Source organism: Corvus moneduloides, chromosome 3 (genome assembly GCF_009650955.1).
Source record: "Corvus moneduloides isolate bCorMon1 chromosome 3, bCorMon1.pri, whole genome shotgun sequence".
Lineage (NCBI taxonomy): Eukaryota > Metazoa > Chordata > Aves > Passeriformes > Corvidae > Corvus > Corvus moneduloides.
Genome location: NC_045478.1, coordinates 80,955,911 through 80,976,348, shown reverse-complemented (window position 1 = coordinate 80,976,348; position 20,438 = coordinate 80,955,911). Strand labels below are relative to the sequence as shown.

At 36.7% G+C, this 20,438-nt stretch overlaps 1 protein-coding gene across 24 annotated transcripts in view; it reads left to right on the top strand.

Annotated features, from left to right (window-relative positions):
• AFDN (afadin, adherens junction formation factor) overlaps positions 1-20,438 on the top strand; it is a 119,597-nt gene that overhangs the window by 20,743 nt on the left and 78,416 nt on the right. For 18 of the 24 annotated variants that reach the window (XR_004238829.1, XM_032102415.1, XM_032102417.1 and 15 more), the window contains exons 2-6: positions 13,276-13,471; positions 14,993-15,108; positions 16,659-16,822; positions 17,272-17,432; positions 18,396-18,553. Coding sequence is in view for 23 of the 24 variants with exons in the window: in XM_032102415.1 (XP_031958306.1) it covers positions 13,276-13,471; positions 14,993-15,108; positions 16,659-16,822; positions 17,272-17,432; positions 18,396-18,553 (795 nt within the window). In the remaining variant the exon portion in view is untranslated. The remainder of the gene's footprint in view (positions 1-13,275; positions 13,472-14,992; positions 15,109-16,658; positions 16,823-17,271; positions 17,433-18,395; positions 18,554-20,438) is intronic. The other 6 variants (XM_032102419.1, XM_032102409.1, XM_032102420.1 and 3 more) reach the window with 1 other exon arrangement.

The window sequence follows — 20,438 nt, the reverse complement described above, 5'->3', positions numbered from 1 at the left end:
ACAACATCTGAGACATCTGATGCAGTGTTTTGCAGAAGATTTCTTGGGACTGCTTAGTAATTCCTCCACCATTTGTGTCATCCTGCTTGAGCTGAACCCTTGCCTTTTTATGCTCAGGACATTTAAAAATGTTTTGGAGGCTAGAGTCAGAAGCTGCAGGTTGGAGCTCTAATGTACTCTGCACTCAGTGGCTCTTGATGTTTTGGAGCAAACATTATTTACAGTAGAAAATAACATCACCCTGGTGTTTAATAACTTTAGTTATGTACTTTGTTACTTTTAGTTGAAGCAGTAGAAAACGTGTTCGTGTGCAGTGCTACTCATAGGCATAGGTTGCTGTGTCCTCTAGTACTAAAACAAAAGTATGACTGAAGTTCTCAGTTAAATGATTTAGTAATTGAATGATAGTCTTAATTTTGTTTTAATAGCCTTTTTTAGGTCTATTATACTGAGTTTCAAATACTGTATTACTTTCATAATGTTTTGTTTGTTCGTCCTTAGGCAAGTGAAATAGATGTTTAGACAGGGATGATGAAATTCCTGCGTTCCCAGAGATAACCAGCTTATTTCCACTGTAGAAGCCAGCCTCTAGTATACTGCCGGTTGGTTGGATTTCTGGATCTGCAGAAGCCTTCCTTGCCTCTGTAAACTACTGCTATTGGTTTTATTTTGGGTGTCAATACCTACCCAAGGGAAAACTATGTGAATGAGATTCCATATTTATATCTTAAGCTGGTAAAATGGCTTTCTAGCAACAAGAGAGTGCTCTCTTCACTCCTTCAATTGAACACGTTTGTTTGGGTTTTTTTAATCCCTCCTTTATGCTGGCATTGGGTTTTATGTGACTCCATTGCGAAGTTCTTAGGAAAGCTGGGAGACTAGGATTAATTCTTGTTGGATTTTCTCTCTGAACTAGCTCATTAGAATTCACCTAAATGCTTGTGTTTAAACAACTGAAATGACACACAGCTGGAGTGGGGGTAGATATATGGGAAGGGGCTTTCCCTTTCCTCAACTGTTAGTTGCTATTGGATTGGTTTAATGTCATATTTTCCCTCGCTGCCACAAACAGGACATACGGAGTAATTTCTCTCTTGAGGTAGCCGTCCAGTAAGCAACAATTAGGGACTTTTTGGGGAATTTATTTCTAAGTCTATGTGGCCAGTACATTCCGTGTTCTATAATAATAATAATGAAGATTCATAAAAGAAGAAAGTATTCAGGTATAGTGATTTTCTTGTTAGATAAGCCTGTTTAGAGAGCAGGACCTTTCAGCCAATGAACTTGATTCCAGTCTGGCAAAGCAGACACTATTGTAGATTGGGAGCAAGTGTGGAACCCCATTGGAGAAAAGGAAGTTGGAAGGTAATTGAAATGTAAAATGCTTTTTCGTGAGAAGGACGCCAGCTTAAGTAGAAAACATTAAAGTGTATTGTTATGTTGATAGCTACGTGGTATCTTCTCTTTCAAATCTAAAAGTAAACAGAGTAATGAGGGAGTAAAATCAGAAGCAATGTAATGTTTTGGTTGTGCAGGTGCCTTAGGAAGAAACCTTTTTGTGTGCTTGGGACTGCTTTGAGCTAGCTTTTATGTTAGAATGGAGGATTTTGTAGTATGAGAACAGTTAAAAGAAAACATCACAAAACATGGAGTGCAAAACCACTGTCAGTATGAAGATACTGTATATGGTGTTACTGCAGAGAAAGCCTTTTTAACTGTCAGCAGTTGTTTTTAAATGCAACTAACTGAGGCTGAATGTCATTCACCAAGCACAGTGCTTGATGAAAGTGTTGCCAAAGATTATACAACAGGATTAAGTAGGATTTGCAGAGAGAAGGCTATCAACAGATGAATTTTACAAAACTATTAGAAATTCTATATAGATTTTTTACAAGCTACCTGTGGCCTTGGTAGTCCTGTCAACCAACATTAAGATAACTAATGGCCTTAATAAACTTATTTGTAAATTTTAAGAAATGACCCGATTCCTTTAAATACAAAAATAAATAAGTCATTCAAAATGAGACTTCCTGGAGGATTTTTTGAGTGACAGAATTAAAAAACCCAAACAAACAAAAACACAACTGTTTTTGGGACATGTTCCCGTTTGGAAGTTGTAATGTCAACACCGTATTTCTTCTTAATTGTTCAACCTACTGTGTCTAATGTCAAAAATTGTGTGGCAATTTCATGTGTAAATTTGACTATGTGGTTGTATCTGTAGTGAATGAATATCCTGTTTTCTGAATGTGCAGTAGAAGTAACCATAAGGATGTCTTAGCGCTTGTGTGTGTGTATGTTTACTCTAGACAAAGCTGCATATAAAAGCAGCGTGGTTGTGTGTCTTCGGCTATGACACAGACAATCTCACTAAATTTCATTCAACAGTACAGATTTTCAGCTTGGGGGTTTTTAAGAACTATTTTTATAGATGCTGATTATTCCACAGCCTGAGGTATGGCTCTTTTTGCCCTTAAAAAGGAAAGGGGAAAGTAAGTATTTCAGGTAGGGAAGAAAAATAATAATAGTTCAAAAAGAGGTCCTTTGGCCCATTTCCCTAGAGTGTGTTAACAATAAAATTGCATTTAGTGGTACATTTTGACATTGTATTATTACTTCAAACCTTCTTGATGAACCTAACTTACTTGAGGAATAACTTTTTGAAATCCAGTCAAAGGTTGGATTTAAATCAGAATGTTTAGTTTTGGTAAGTCTTCAGGTTTTTTTTCATGTAGACTCCGGGCTGCAGTTTGTCTACTTCAGGAGAATCAGGTGCTTGTTTTTCTATTAGGCTTGTTAGCATTCCTACTTCAAACTCCTGACTAATTAGCCTGGTTGCCAAAGCTCCTGCATGCAGGGTATCAGATAGCACCAGCATTTTTCTAGTTCAGTCGGCGGTAGCCTGATGTCTTAACCCTGTATGGTGCTGATTCGAGCTCATCCCACAGGAGTGAAGAAACTAGGGTAACACAATCAAGTTTATCATTACAGAGTAGAAGTTGGCTCAAACTTTACTGGCTGTGTCCGCATAAATATATGGCATGACCCCTGTTGCATTATGTGAAAATGACTCTGTTTTTTATGGTTTCCTTTGATACCCTGTTGCATCATACTGAAGCCTCATACTAAAATAATGAAAATGCAGTGTTAATTACAAGAAATGAATCCAGACAGCTGTTCATTTAAAGGATTGTTGGTGTCACTTTTTTTTGTCGTGTAGTGAGAGTTTATTTCCTGTATTTCCAGTATAGAGGTTATACTGGAAGTAAATAAATAAGAATACTTTGTCAAGTTAATGTCAGGTGGTTGAAGTGAGGGTGTGAGGGTGCTTGCTGGTGTCAGCTTATCGATGGGTACTGGCTTGTCAAATTTGGGTTTTGATTGATCTATTGATTCTTTGACTGAATCTTCAGCCCATGTTAGGAACATGAAGTTGCCACTGTAAGTGATCAGAAAGAGACAAGATATTGGATTTAGTATGTACTATGTAGTGTATGAGCTTCTGGACATTGGAGAATCCATGTGGGAGAGAAATGTTAAGAATAATTTTATTTGTGCCATCTATAATAAAACTGTGATCAGCTTTGGGAAGACAGCCACAAGAAACCAGGCTTCATGAGTTTGATTGCTGGTGGAAATGCTTTTTTCAGTAATGCAGCTTTCTGCTGTAAGTAGGTTGACATTTCTGTTGGATATACCAAGTTTTCACTCAAAAAGAAATACATTTTCAGTTTTTAGTAGTTTCACATATGAATTTGAAAACTACTTGTATTGTCATTTTTTATGGATTTAAGACTATTTCTAAGACGGACGTTCCTCTATCAGAGTTTTATTATAGAGGAAAAACTGTAATCTTTTTAAGTTGTAGAGAAATTATCATGTAACTCTGGAATCTAACAATTTGTATGCCAGTTATAGAAATAGCCTTGAGATTACAGTATTCTAAACTTTAGTTTTTGACCGTAGAAAACTAATTTATCTAAATACCATGTATTTGTGGAATAAGTCTGTAAAATATTTGAGAGATTTGTCACTCCTGTAACAAGCTACAGTATCCACTGAGCTCATCAGGACTGCCAGTCTCTGCTAGGCTGCTGCATTTCTGCTGCTTTCTTTGGTCTGCTGCTTGTCTGACCTGTGTAATGACTTCTCAGCCAAGCAAGCAATAGCCTGAGACAAAAACCAATAGGTGCCTGCTGGCTTATGGTGCTGGAGTCAGGTATGTGCTGATGCTGGGGCAGCATAAAGTGTCCAGCTTGGCAGAGGTTGCTGTTTCATGGTTCCTTCAAGTTAATACAAGGTGCCAGCAGACGGACAGTTTCCTCAGACTGCTAGCACTGGCAATTTCCTCCACACTGAATGAAGGGAAGGGAAATAAATACCTTCCGAGTTAACCTGATTCATGTTGCTGTACAGCTGCAGGATGCTGGTGCCTGTCGTAAGAGAGGAGGTGGGAGTGAGCATGTCAGTATGAGGAAGTGCTATCTGCAGTGCTGGAGTTTCTATTGCTGACTGTGTGTCTGTACTTTTAATGTTAAAGTGAGTAAGGGCAGTCTTTTTTGTGGCCTGATTGATGCCTGAAGATGCTTTAAATATAAGGATTGCAGCTCTGCAAGTAGCAATGCCAATGAAAAATCAGACTTCCAGCACCTGAACTTGCATTCTCCCCCTTCAATTTTCCAATTGTGTTTTGATTTGAGGTGGATGTAATAACCTGTTTCTCTTCCTCTAAATGTGACTGTTAAAAGGAACAGTGTCTAACACAGTAAATAGTATGGAGAACTCTTGATTTATTTCAGTGGGTTTCTACAATGCATCTGAAAAATGTTACAGGGAATTGTCTGTACTTTTAATTCTTCCCCTCTAAGGTTTCTGGAGTTGCTCCTTAGCATTTGTTTCTTAGTTGCACAACAGTGACAGGTCATAGATAAATACTAGACAGATCAGCAATATTTTATTGAGGCCCATTGCTATTTGTTATTTTTCCTCTTTTAAATATGGCATGATTAATTCAATTAATTAAACCAAAATTGTTTGGTTTTGACTGGCTTTTTACCTGATTTCAAGTATGATTGAACTCTGCCTCTTCTGTTGTTGGAGACTTTCAGGGTATTTTGATACACCAAATGTATATCAATTACTTTTCCATTTTATTTCTGTCATGTCACCTCCTTCAAACAAATTTCAATCATTATAATAACAACTTTGTTAACAAGCTTTTTTGGGGTATATTTTTTTTTCAGAGTATGTGTTGACAGTCGCTGCAAGGTCCTCAGTATAAGGGTATTGGGAGAGTCTCTATATGATACCAGAATCAATATACTTTATAAAGGGTGGTATGTTTTAACTTGGGGATATGATTTAATCTCCTGTAGCTTTATTTTTATTTTGAATTTAATCAGTCTAATGAATGATTAAATAGTTACCAAACTGTTGGTAGTGTTTATTGTTAAAAACATTTATTGTTCGATTTCTTCAGTTAACTGCAGTAGGTTTCATTTTGTGCAGAGAACAGATCTGCGTGTTCTCTGGTTGATTGTGTAAATGCTGTCCACCGCAGCTTAACAAAGCACACCCTGCAGGGGGCAGGCAGCAGCTGTGTTGCAGGTGCTGTGCTGATTTTGCTGATCACTTACTGTAGGTTTGAAAATTAGGAGTTGGAAGGTAATGTCTGTCATGCTTTTGAGGAGTGCCCTTGGCAGATTTTTTTTTCAGTTTTAATGGTAGCTGCTTTTCGAGTCATAAATCTTCTATGAAGACATTTCATGTTGCTTGTGTAATAGTGTCTGTTGTAAAAGGTTATAAAAACTTCAGTGTATTCAGAATGAAGTATGGTTGATGGCTGCACACAGAATGTGGTGGCTCTGGTAAAAGACTATTCTGAAAACAACTAGGTTTGGTTTGGTTTGAAGTTGGTAGGAAATACTCTCTGTGATCTACCTGGTATAGATGGGTCTCTTTTGAAACTTAATTTTTTGATCTGTGAGGTGTAAGTTAGCAGGAAAGTATTGAAGATTACAATAATGTTTGTTTCATCCCAAGAGTTTTTGTGTTAATTAGTCTTGCTGTTGGGGACAGATAGGCAACAGGAAGCAGGGACAGTGCATATAAAGTATACAGTCAAATATTTATATCTATGATAATTCAAGGTTCACATGGGGATTCAAGCTGCATTTATGAAAGTTAATACTTTTTTAGTGGATATGATAGTTACAGCCTTGAATTTTGTCCTTAGTTTAAGATTCTGTGTACCATTTGTCATATACTGCAGTGGGTTTTGCATTGACTTAATTGCATTACATTTATATTGTGAAAATGTTTGTAGTACCTCTTGTTTATTGGTCTTAAGGTTTTGTTTCATACTGTAGTGGGGCTGGTTCCTAAGATGTAATTTTCCTCAGGAAAATAAAGAGGAGGTTTCATTTAGTTATGATCTTCGTGTTGTGAGTTATTGGTAATTCTCTCTGACAGAAAGCTCAGCTGTTGGTCCTGCTTCTGTGAACATTACAGTGTCTAAACTGTTGTGGCAGAATGAGTCATTCTGTAGTGGAAAGTCTTTGTTGATCCAGGTGTCAAAGGTTTGGAAGAGGAAATAAAGCTGATGAAAATTATTTTTTCATAGGAGCTGTTTTTTCATCTGTATTGTTCTTCCTTTCTTCTGTTAGATTAAAGGTAGTCTTTCTTTAATCATGAAGCTGCACTTTTTGAAGTTAACTCAAAAACTATAGTTAACAAGAACACTGCTTTTCTTTGCTACATGGAAAACAGTTCATAACAGTTACCAGGATTTTTTTTTAAACTATTTGCAATTCCTTTTTAATAGTATTGCCTGTACTCAAGTTTGAAGTTGAGCAGTCATTATGGGAATTGAGTGCTAGAAACCTCACCCTCATGAAATTTCACAGTGCTTATTCCCTTACTGATTTAAGTGGGTTTTAAAATATTGTAGGAAATATTTTTTAAAATGTATTTCTTAGAATTCCACAGATTTGTTGCATACATACGGCTTTTGGAGAGGCAAAGGAAGCAATTCCATTTTACTGTGCAGACTGACAAGAAGTCAGATACAAAGGCATTATATGACTGTTTCAGAATATCCTGCATTGATAATACTGTTGCTGTGCTAACCTGTTATATCAATATTGTTGTGACCTGAATTCATGTGTCAAGCAGCTAGTATGTGCTTCAGTTCTAATTTTTGCACTGTGGATTGGTTTTATTGTTATTTATATTCTATTAGCAAAACTCCCGACCAACAAGCACATGTACCTGAATAGTAATTGCAGCTTAGTTGTCTGTAGATTTTTGCCTACAGAATTTGAATGGGGCACGAAGAAAGATGGGATGTTCTTAGTGCTGGATTTTGGTATTTTGTAGATGCAGTCATGCAGAATGTGCTTGCAAGGCAAACAGTGTTACCAATGCAGCTGAAAGAGATCAAAGATGATAGCCTCTTGGAGGGGGTGCAGATGAGGATTTCTGAAGGGAAACTTGTACATTCTCTGCTGCTCCAGGGATTGAATGGTTTATGGAATGGGTAGTGTGTAATATGCTTAAGTATTGAAGTATGTAGTGCTTTGTGATGGATACAGGTGGGGTAGGAGTTTAAAAGCTTGTGGGTATTCTTTGCTGGCTTGCGGGAATAGTAGTCTTGATTTCATTCATTGCTGTGCCCTACATATTGTGATAAACACTCTCTCATTATCTCTGACACTTTAAAGGAGGGGTTTCCTTTCTCATATGTGAGCATGGTGGTAGATTTTGGCTCCTGGATATTATTGCTTTGTTTGCAGAGGCCTCTCGGATTCTTCAGGAAGTCCAGGTTTCCCTGCTGTAAATCTCATTGTGTCACGTTGCAGGCTTTTTCCAAGCTTTACGTACAGTGCAGTCTTTTTATCTGTTTCTACTTGTTTTTCATATTCCTTCTTTACTGTGATATTCTTGTTACACGAGAATGGAATGATTGGCAGAAAGAGAGGTTTGGAGAAGATGATTTTTTTTTTTTTTTTTTGGTGGGGATTTTCTTTGTTTTGGATAGCTGAAGCATTAAACATCTTTGCCTTCCATAATTATTAACATTTTCCATATGTGGATGTAACCACTCTTCATAACTGCAGAGGGGAGCTTGAGATGCTCTTCACTGCATCTTTTACTTGTATTTTTCTATAGTATAACTTCAAATGAGTGATCTTCATTATTACCGATTACTGCTTTAAAGCACAAATCCACCCTTGACAGTAAGTAACTGGGAACTAGATTTAAGGATCAAACTGTTTTGAGAAACAGGAATCACTTTTGTGAAGCCTCATGGAAAACATTGATGATGATTGGTGTGATAACTTGTACATCACATCTTCAGTTTTAAGTATGACTTGAGGATTCTGTGTGACTGACTATGTGTTAAAAGTTTTTTGCTTCCTGCTTTTGTATTCCTCTTTTTCATTTAATGATGGTATGAGGTCCTTGAGGAGAATGTCAGAGGAAGTGATGGCACTGAGAATGCAGATGTTTTCTAAGAATGTTTAATCAAAGCTTTTCACAAGATTTTGTAGAGTTTTGGAGTCTTCTCAGTTTGAGAAAGTGTTGTTTCAGGTGTTTCATTCTGATGCTTTTGTGTGTTTTTGTTTTCTAAAGACACACTTTTGGAACATATAACCCATTGGTTTTGAAGCAGTTACTGCCTGTCACTGACTTTATGCAAAAAGTCATAAGTAGGTATTTCAAATGCTTTTATGAACTCTTTTCTTTGTGCCTAATGAAGAGGTGGTACAGCTTACTTTTGTTTGTAAAACCAAGAAACTATGTTTAACTGGCAGTTACTATGTAAGTTGAAACCTTTGAGTAGGATATGCTTTTGGAAACTATCATAACTTCATTTGATAGTGATAAAAAGGAATAAGTATGCTTTGTATTTGAGCAAAATGGCCTTTATTATTTGAAAGGCCTAAAAAGCTGACTTTTGCTATGTGCTCTTTAAAATATGTTTTGCAGTCTAGATGATCAGAATTAAAATTTTGTGAAAATTGACTGTACTTGTGTGGCTGAAGACTGGTCTGTACCCTCTCATTCCAACATAAGCCATGAACTTGCACAGCAGGTACATAAAATATCTAACGTGATCAGATGATAGAGCTAAAATTGCTCATGATGCACATAAACTCCTGAGAGGAATTTAGGAGTGTTCATACACTTAAGTAATTAGTCATTGTTGAAATCCAGAAAACATTTTAATTTCTTTTTGTTAACTGCTAAATGGCAGTTCTCATCTTTAGAGAAAGATGGCTTCAAGAGATTTGTAAGTGTTTTGGGGAAATTCCTTCGCTTACAAGAATATATCAGGGAATAATAGATGCTTCTATATCTACCTGGTTTAGGACAAGCAATTTTTATTCTATAGCCTCTTTTCTTGACACAAGTTCGTATTATAAACTGCAGTGAAGGTGCCTAGCAGTCTTTACAAATAAATTCAGAAATGAATGAGTTTGAGGATGAAACAAAAAACTCTGAAAAATAAACACTTAAATGCAGAGTTAGAGTGGAGAGTGGAAGTTTAAGTGGAGTGCCTACCTTGTCTGAGTGGTGGCATGTGTCTCTGTGTAGTTGGTATTTATTGGCTAAGCACATGGCTGGCAAGTTAAATATGGCTTGAACTGGAGCTATACACACACATAAACACACATGTCATATAAAAAAAATAATGAAGACTAGAAGGGGTTTTTTTTAGTTTTGTAGTCTCCTATTTCCTGATTTTTTTGGAACGTGAAACCAATTACTTCCATGTCATCAAATATTTTTATTTAAATCTGTAGTAGTCTAGCAATGCCCCAAGGTACAGTTTGGAACATAATGGAAATAAAACATTAAAAGGAGTTTTATATGGGAAAGTGATACTGTTTGATCATCACATCACTGATTGTGATGCTGTTGTGCAGTCTTTTTTTTTTCAGCAGAAAACTTTGGAAAAAGTGGAGAGTGGGGAGTAGGACATGGACTGTGGGGACACAGCTTGAGAACATGCCATGGAAGAGGATAGGGGAAATGGACAGTCAGTGATCAGTGCATTCAGCTGTTTGTATATCCAGATTGTCAATTGGCAATGCTTTAGAAAACACATTACTTCTTCTAGAAAATGAAAACAAAACTTGCTTATACAGACATTGTATCTTGAGAATTCAGAATGAACTTTTGTCTTGTCTGCTTTGTTAGTGTCTGGAAGTAGAAATAAGTTGTAACAGTAAAACATAAAATATTAATATTAGTAATTATAATAATAGTATTAGCAACAACAAACATGGTAGTTTAGAAAGCTTCATGAATTGTTTTTTACGTCTTCCCTGAATGGACCTATCTTCCCTTCCCTTGCTCATCAATCTCTGCTGTATTGTTAAAAAATCTGCAGATTGGAAAAAGCTACTGGAATCTTATCTCTATATGGGAACTGACACATAATGCATGGAAAAGATTAGCAATGTGCTCATTTTTCTCTTTTAATTCTTGCTTCAGCAGTACCTTGAGATGGTGGTGGGGAAAACCTTGTATAAAGGGAAAAAAGTGTTCCAAATGGGATATGATTGTGCTTCATGATACTTCTGCAGAAAAAGCTCATGTGTTGTCTTTTGCAACAATCAAACAAGTGGCTTGAAACTTTAAGTTGATTATAAAAATACTGTGGCTGTTTTGTGAAGCATCATGGTTAAGGAGTATTAGCAGAAGAGGCAACTGTTTAAATCAAATCCACACAAAAGAGTGTGTGGAACATGACTCAGAATATTACCTGTGGGAATGCTCTCCTTTCTAGAGATCATGACGTGCTTAGTTTCATTTTTCTTACAAGAAGTACGGAACTTTCCAACCCAGTTGGAAATGCAGCATACCCGCCCTAGGAAAGCTTGGTCAAGCTGAAAGGGGCGAGTAGTAACACCTGCTGAGAGTTAAAGATGCTGTGCTGGAGGTACTCACCAAAAGCATGCCAGCTATCAAGGGAACTGTGAAAGGAAGCTGGCATGACTGAGCATCAGGCAAGGATAGTTACTGGAAAGCTGAAGTATTATCCAAATAAGGAAAATTGTGAGGTTATAAACCAAGCAGAATATGAAAGCATAAGATAGAAAAAAAATTGAGGAATGCTTTCAAATCAGCATTTGTTAAGAGAGGAAAAAGCAAGAAAGCAAGTTACAAGAACCAGAAAATACTCATACAATAACTATAGGAAGTGAGGGATGAAGTAATTTTACTAAGAGGTCTGTAATGGCTCTGTTAGGTGGACACCTTCAGGTCGTTGGATGCAAATGCAGTTTGAACCCAGTATTACAAAGGACGTTCACTGGTGATGTTATCTGTGTGAGTAGAAACTGCATTAACCTACAGAATTCATGGACACGTGGTGTGTATTATAATACGCTGTGGAATGGTCAACAGAACTTAGAAAAGAAGTTGTGCTTCAGACCTTTTGGAATTCATTGAAGGCATTAATAAGAACACATGTAAGGGAGCTCCAATTTGCTATGGTAGGTAGAATTTCCAGAAGTCATTTGGTAGCCTTCTGCATGAGAGGGATAAGTCCTTGTATGGATAATTAGTTAATAATTTGGTATATATAATTAAGACAAGAAATTAAATGGTCAGGATAGTTTTCAGAGGTGAATGTTCACGGCTGAAGAATTGAGAACCTTTGTGTAATTGCAGCTAAGTTCAGAGTGTATGCAGAGGTGGGAGTTTGGAGTGAGGAATATGGAAACTGTAACTCCTTGCAGGAAGAAACACTGGTTTGGAAGTACAATAGGTAGTTCTGTGGGAACAGCAGAAGCTCAGAAGGATTAATTCTGTAAATTGTTAGGATAACAAAGGCAATAAAACACAATCAGCCATTGTCTAGGTCCATGGTGCATTTCTTTGGGCTGCTGTATTGGTGTAGGCTTGGGAGTATCCTGGGAAGAACAGTGCTTACTTCTGCATGTATCTAGGTGACACAGATGTTTGTCTAAGTGTAGGTTATTTAACTTTTTAATTCCTTTTGAAATATTCTTCTTTTTTCTTTTCTTTTCACAAAGGTCCTTCTGAATGATAGAGTAGCTTCAATAAATACCTCGATTCTTTGCTGTTCAAAGAAATGTTGTGATGTGTGTCCTGTGATCAGATGTAGCACTGGAAAGGGCTGTGCTTAGCATGAAATCTATCACGGTGCTCAACACCTAAAGATTTGCCTATTTCAAAGCCTCTGGAGAGTGAAGACAGGAGCAATGATTATTAAACTGTAGAGTAAACCTGGCAAAGTCAACTGGAGACTTGGATATCCATAATTCCTCTTGAGTGCAGGGCCCCATGATTGCTGGGATTTATGCAAAGGGCAAAAGTTGACCAGGTGGAGACCACTGGGGAAGTAAAATTTGAATTTGGAGTTGTTGTTCAGAGCAGTAGTGGAGTAGCATGAGCAGACAGTATCCTCCTGAAGTTTGGTGTGCTGCAGTAGAGCATGAGCTCCAATGGCTAATGCAAACACAAATGAGGATGTCAATTTACAATAGTTTGAACAGATTGCCATTGCAGTTGTAGTGTAGCCACCTGGCTGACAGCTGCAGTCCCTTTCTTCAGCTTGTGTTGGTCCTGGAACTTTCCTTCCCTCACAGAATCTTTAGGGAGCTGTACCAAACTAACTTTTAGTAGCTGTACTACTAACCTTTCTTAAAATATAAAATACAAACAAGTCAAATGGTTTAACTTCTTTAACAGGCTGTTTCTGGGACAAACAGATGCCAGCGTGAGAGAGGAGTGCATGAAGGGGTGGAAGGAGGAGAGAAAAGATGATTCTGTGACTTCTGTGACAGCAAGCTGTTCTCTTTGAGACACACTGCTGTTCTGTGAGCATACACTTTTACAGGGTTTGGCTGCAGCGGCCTGTTCTCAATTAGTCTTCAAGACTAATTTCTGGGTTTTAGAAAAGAGGTTTTCTAGGTTTCTAGGTTTTAGAAAAGAAGTTTTATTAATTCTCCTGACAAGAGTTGTAAATTTGAATACTTAAAGATTCAAGTTCAGTATTTTCAATAATATATAGTCCTTAATTTCTTTTTGCAGGATAGCCTGTTTTTTGTTTTGTTTTTTTTCTCCAAGTTTATAGTCCTGGTTTTTAATTCTACTGTCATGAAAATTTTGAAAACCAGTGTAGTATTTGAAGGTCTGATATTTTCATAATAAATTTGTAACTAATGAATAATAAGAGAACTCTGAACCTTATAACTGTTAGCCAGCACTCAGATATGTATTTTTATTTCCTTACAGGATCTCGAGTTTCATGGAGTAATGAGATTCTACTTCCAAGACAAAGCAGCTGGAAATTTTGCAACAAAATGTATCCGTGTCTCTAGTACTGCCACAACTCAAGATGTGATAGAAACTCTTGCAGAGAAATTTCGACCAGACATGCGAATGTTGTCATCCCCTAAATACTCACTTTATGAAGTGCATGTCAGTGGAGGTTTGTATTTATTCATTAAGTCCTTCCTGCATCCACATGACCGTCAAATCTACTCCCAGCCAAAGTATCTTTAGGTTTGCCCCCAGCTTCTGAAACACTTGAGACGTGGGTTTTTTATTCCTAAATATGTTGCTACTAATTGTTTTTTGGGGAGTGGTTTTCAAAACTTAATTATGTATACCAGGCCTGCAGTTTGTGTAAGATTTGATTATGATTTATTAAACCCTCTAATTGACATCCTGTTAATTTGTTGACATTTGTGAGAGAGTTGCTATTTTTAGGACTAGTAGGTAACGACTAAACTTAAAATGGGAGACTAGGATTGTTAAATTGGAGCAGTTAAGAGTACATCTTCTGTTCTTTGAAGTTGTGGGCCTTTGATAGGTAGCCTTATAACTCATGTTCTTTTACTGCTGAACTGGGGGAAGTTCAGCTTAATATTATTTGAAGCCACTGTGTTTCTTAAATGTCCTAATGTTACCTGTGAAGAACTTGGATATCTAAATAGCCTTTGGTACTCCCAGCATTTGTCTGTTTCAGATTAGAAGGTCATAGTGTGTGTGGTGGTAGTGGAGACAGATACAGGAGAAACTAGCTTTTGGTTGTGCTTTTTATTTTTGGTACTTCAGAAGTTCACACAAGTGCTTGAACGACCTTAAATTCTGCATTTGAAAGACTGAAAATAATTAAATTTTTTCTACTTTAGCTTTCTTTAAAAATCTGTTAGCACTGTACCTGTAGTCAAAATGAAATTGGTTTTTTTGCAGAGCAAATTTCTGATTTTTTAACAGATGACTGAGGCATGCAAGGTGCCTCAATCAATAGGAGTGTTTCTTACTAAATAGAAGTAACTAAGAAGACATCATTGTTTTCCTGTGCATATGTACTGTCTCCTACTTCTCAAAGGGAAAGTCAAGTGCAAGACTTGCTTAAGTTTTTTAACCACTCTGTCAATTGTTTTTCCATATACTTAAAATAGATGTAATACACTAAATGAAATTTTTTCACAGATCTACATAATGTTGGGGGGCTTTTTGATTTATTTTATTTTTTAAATTTTGTAATCTTCTTTATTTTTGTGCAGTCTTTGTAGAATAGTATTTCTTGGGCTGCAATCAGACTGTGGTCTACTTTAAAGTAAATTTAAAATGAGAGAAATTAGTATTTGGAAGTCCCAGGATGTTACAAATTTCTAAACATTTTAACTCTAGATCTAAGTTCTCCAGAGTGGTAATGTTGTGTTCCCACACTTAGTTCTGACAGAGGAGTTATGCAAGACTACCTTATGGGGACCTTTAGCTTATGTAAATACATAGAATACACTTGGGCTCATTGCTGGAAAGGGGACATGTAAGGCTACATTCCCAAGCTTGCTTTCTGTCCCTGTACTTAACAGGAAAGCATCATTTGATGTGTTCTGTTAGGCAAACCTTTTGGTTTTTTTTAAGAGCTTAACTTATCTCTAAATATCTTTGCTCTTGAGATGCCAAGTAACTGTTACTGCTTTTCATTGTTTTGAAGAAGAAAGAAGATTAGATGTAGATGAGAAGCCTCTTGTTGTACAGTTAAACTGGAACAAAGATGATCGAGAGGGAAGGTTTGTCCTCAAGAATGAAAATGATACAATTCCTCCAAAGGTGAGTCTTTATGGAGCATGTTAGTGGTAACTGCAGTTTTGAAATGTGTGGGGGTTGCTTATATAGGAAAACAAAATTTCTACTTTTTTAATTCTTGGAAACAACTGCTGTTCATGACCTTCAATATTTGGAGCAAGTATTTTTAGATACTTAAAGTCCATCTTTGCAACACAGCATTTTTGTTATCTTTCAGATGGATGGTGATGCTGTGATCCACATAGCTGTCTAGTACTGGAACATGTAATGCCTGGAGAACTTAAAGCTTGCTTTGTTCTATTATGATGACTTTAAAATTTCCTCAGATAGTATATGGTGCCAGATACCAGGAGGTAATCCTGCCTCTTGCAAAGCTTTTAAAAGGGAATGCCAGGGGGAGTTAAAGAGCTAAACATTATTACCTCCCTAGGTAACATTCTGTTTCTTGAAAAAAATAATGGAAGACACTTTCCTTTTGTGCAGGTTTTTTTGGTTTGGTTTGGTTTGGTTTTTTTGGTTGTTGATTATTTTTTTCTCTTACAAATGCAAAATGAAGGAGCTGCCAACATCAGCCATACAAAAGTTTGCTTTAATATTAGCAATTTAAACATTAGATTAGATTAGACTTTGGCTCCCGAAGTCATATAATTGCATATATTATATGTAGCTTGGTTGCTTATAGCTATGGAAAACATGCTGTTCAGTGTGGGCTATCTTAAAGCAAGATCTTGTGCTGAGCGCTAAATTTCCTTTGCTCTTGGAATTAGAGCTTGTTAATTTTAGAGGTGCTTTGGGTATAGGTACATGAGCCTCGACTGTGCTTTTGACTACAGGATACGTCCCATGCTTCAGGGTAGAACGGAAGGTTAATGGTGTCTTGCACTACACATACCAATCTTGCTATTCCTATTAATTGAACTAAGTGATCTTCAATCTTCCTTCTCTGTGTTCTTCACTTCCTGATAGAAGCGAGAAAATCTGCATCTTCTTTCTCTCATGCTCTGTAATCTTCTCTACAGAAGGCAAATGAGCCTAGGATTACACGTATCTTGTGTATGCAAGGAGCAGGAATTGAAGAAGAGAATAATGGGAGGACAACTTGGAAAAATACACCATGAGGAAAAAGTCCTCAGTGATGTTTTTCTTTTTGCAGTTTATTCTTATCTGGTGCTCCAACACAGTTGCCTTGAGAGCAGATTAAGCACAGCGTTGTTACAGAGTATTTTTACTTTGAAGCAAAATTTGTTTTGCAGCCTTCAGTTAGCCTTTTGGGGCCAAGGCATTACTTGGGGTAGATACCAGGCATTACTCAAGTAAAATTCTGCAGTTTCTTCACTTTCTTGAGTAGCATCAGTTCATACCTTCTTTGAAACATGACATTATATTTGCCTTCTCTGTGTTTTTCTCAAGAGCATTAGTCCCATCGTTGTGTAAGGGAGTATTGTTGCCTGGAGTGTTGTTTTTCAGGCTAGTGATACTGTGTCTTAAACAGATTCATCTGCAAAGTTAAAACCAATACTAACTTTTCTTTGGACTGAAATTGATGGAAGCTGTTTTAAACTCATTTATTTCAGAAAGCTCAGAGTAATGGGCCTGAAAAACAAGAAAAAGAGGGAGTCATTCAGAATTTCAAACGAACTCTCTCAAAAAAAGAAAAAAAAGAGAAAAAGAGACGTGAGAAAGAGGCATTGCGACAAGCATCAGATAAAGATGATAGACTTCTTCATGGGGATGATATGTAAGTGGTTTAAACTTACTTTTAAAAATTAAATGATAGTTGTTTTCAAGTGCATTAGGAAAAGAAAAAACATGACTTGCAAGCACATGCTGACTCAGCTTTCCCATGCTTTGCAGTATTGGAAATTATAATAAAGTTAGGGGTGTAATGTAAAGTTTCTTTAATGCCTTTCCCTCTGCCCCCATCTTTAAGAGGTAGAAGACCTCTTGTTTTCTTTGAAAACTAGCAACTAGCAGTCCTTAAATTGGTTGTTTATTTCAGGTGAGCATGGGTATATGAACAGCATTAACCTTAGCAAAAGTGAGATGCATGTAGAAACCATCTTACAATAACTTAAATGAGCTCCTGTGTCTGCGAATCCTACTGCCCTTTTATCCTTTGTGAAGTAATGAGGATATATGTATTCTAAGGTCTTAATGACATTCTTTTTATTTAAACTAACTTGGCAGTGAGAATTTTCGCCTTGCAGCTGAGGTTTACAAAGATATGCCTGAGACCAGCTTCACTCGCACAATATCCAATCCTGAGGTGGTTATGAAACGGCGGCGACAGCAAAAACTAGAGAAGAGAATGCAGGAATTTCGCAGTTCTGATGGCAGACCAGACTCGGGTACTTTAAGTTCTTCTGGTTAAGTTGTAAACAGTAAACATTTTACTGCGAGAATATTCTTACGGCCAGCAACTCCTGTAAATTTGACTTTTGTTTTTTCCAACATTTTTTGCACATGGCTAGTTTATCTGTGGTGTAAGAATTCCACAGGAGGGTGTTCCATAATGAGTGTGAGGCAAAGCTTTCAGTGGAGGGTAGACTGATGAGAGTGAGTATGCTCGTTGAGCTTGCTAACAGTGCTAAACTGGGAAAGAAGGAAGGATGGACTTGGACTGGCAAACGGAGGAAGCTGCTGAAATAACTGGCATTCATTGTACTAAGAACAAGCTGAGTGTCCTGAAAGAGAAAATTCAGTCAGTGTCGTAAATAAAGGATGTAAAGGACTGATTGTTCTGCATAAAGGATTCTGGTAGATCTTGTGAATAACAATGATTAAGTATTTCTCATTCATGGGGTGGGGATATAACAACAGTGATTGTATAAACACCATTAGAAAAGAACAAGTGAAGCAATGTTAGAACTGATAAAATCTTAAATGATGTATTCTGTTCATGGAAGAGTAGTGAAGAAAGAGAGGTGTAGAAAACATTGTCTAGAGGGAAGTCTTAAATGGGCTTGTTAAAGAGAGGGGAAATTCTTGAAGATCAGCACAAACTTCCTGTCAGGATAGGAAAGGTCTGTTCTTCAACCAGTCATTGCCACTGTTTCATTTTAACTTAATGTAATACTAAGCATAGTGAAACACTGGGAAAAAAGACTTCATTAGATAAATTATGGAAATATCACTGGAGATTTTTTACCAATGGCAGAGATAAATCTATTTTGGGGATATTATGTAATTTTTCTTGTATTAGTAGAGTAATGGAATTATTTCTGAAGAGATATTCTGTTAGAAATAAAATAAATTACTTCAAGTCTCTTTTTATTCTCTGGTTGCATTGTTAATTCCATTTTGTTTCCAAGGTGGGACGCTGAGAATTTATGCAGACAGTTTAAAACCAAATATACCATACAAGACAATCCTGCTGTCCACTACAGATACTGCAGACTTTGCAGTTGTTGAAGCCCTGGAAAAATATGGTCTGGAAAAAGAAAATCCCAAGGATTATTGTATTGCTCGTGTAAGTTACTAAAAGACAATCTTCTCATATTTCATATTTGGTTGGTTTTTCTTTCTAGCAGTAGCTTCTAAACTAAATAGAATGACTTGATTAGTTCCATGACTAACTTTTTTTTTTCCTCCCCTAAATCTAACAGCCTCAGGAATTGTGAAGTGACATGTCAGGTTTTTTGTTTTTTAAACTTCATAATCTTGCAATCATACTAAATTACTGCTTTCTATATAGAAAAACATTAATACTGAAAATGGCATATTTCTTCATTTGGCACTGTGGCTTTATACCACTAAGTGTGCTGATGATTCACAGATGTATAAACTAATAGTTCATCCTGTGGATACCTAAATTTGTGTACAAAGCTATTTCCCTGAACTAAGAGTGTCCACTCAGAAGTGGAAGTGCTGAGGTGAGCTCCATTGTAAAAGGTGTATGTTGTGTACTGTTTCCTCAAACCTTGCAGTGGTAGCTGACCCTCATTACAAATTACAAAAGATTGAAGTAACCCTCTTCTTTTCAGAATTTAATTGTTTTAGGAGCTCTGAATGAATTGCATAGAATTGTTGTTTCTTAGAGGTGTGGCTTTAATCAAAAAGTCCCATGGGCAGTACTGATAAACGATTACAAACTTCTGACCATGTTGTGTTCTCAGGGAGAACAGTGAGGCTTGAAAATATTGATCCTTGTTTGAGTCTAGTGTTTGATTACATTTTTGACTGTAACTTATCTAATAAACTTGCATTTTTTGCTCCTTAAAATGTAGAAAAAATGGGGAAAAAGTTTCTCATGATATTGTATCCGTATCAGGTACAGCAGAGGCATTGAGGCTGAATTTGGAAGATAGTTTTGCTTCAGTCTGTTTAGTTCAGACTTATTATGAAGTATTATGAAATCTTTGAATATTAGGGAATTTATTAGGGACTGATTGCACCTTTACCTAGGAAACTGTTGCGAGTTACTCTTTTTGTAGTGGTAGTGTTCCCTCTTGCTTCCTATTTTCTGGTCTTGTGTGAGGATGTTTAATGTAGATTTTGTCTGGCGAATGTTGCTTTGATCTTGGGAAAAGTTATTGAAGTCTTTGCTGCAAAAGAAATTGTTTTACGTTAGTTTTTTGGGAAGCACTTCTGGAACATATTTTGTATTTTCCGAGTAAGACATCTTCATACAGTCAGTTCCTGAACTGATATAAATTATGTGCTTATGTTTACATTTGGTATACATGAGTGGTCGTCACTGACTAATAGCAGATCAGTTTTTATAACTCTTATGTGTAGCAGACCTTATTTGCTGACAGTAAGTTGTTGTAGTTGGCTAAAATTTGCTTGGCCATCCTGTGCTGATACAGTGCTTGGCTTTTAATATGATAGTTCTTCTTTTATTAATAAAGTTGAGTATTTTAAATCTAGATTTTAAAATTGCTTTTTTGCCAGATATTTTATGAAGTTGCTTTCCTTGCTTGAAATATTAAAAAAGCCGATAATTAACCTGATGTGTCTTTAATCACGGTTCTCTTTTTTTGGAAACTCGCAAATGCACCACTGAATTGGTTCAATGGCACACTCCTTTATATTGAAGTCTCATAGCTGTTCTCTGGCCCTGGTGTATGCCTTTTGCCCCTGTTCTTCTGACACTTTACAGTATTCTGTGTAAGACAGATCCTGCACATGTTCCTATTCTTTACATTTTGTTGAGTTCAGCTATTATCAGTGGAACATATAACTTCAGTTTCTTACTGGTTGGGATTTTGAAACATTTTGTTCTCTTTGAGTCCAGGTGAGTGTCATCTTTGAAGATTTAAGCAGTTGAATTTACTTAACTATTAAGATGAATTTTAAGTTAGAGGACAAAACATTTATAAGGCTGTGTAAGTACCTGTAATAAAGATGACTCC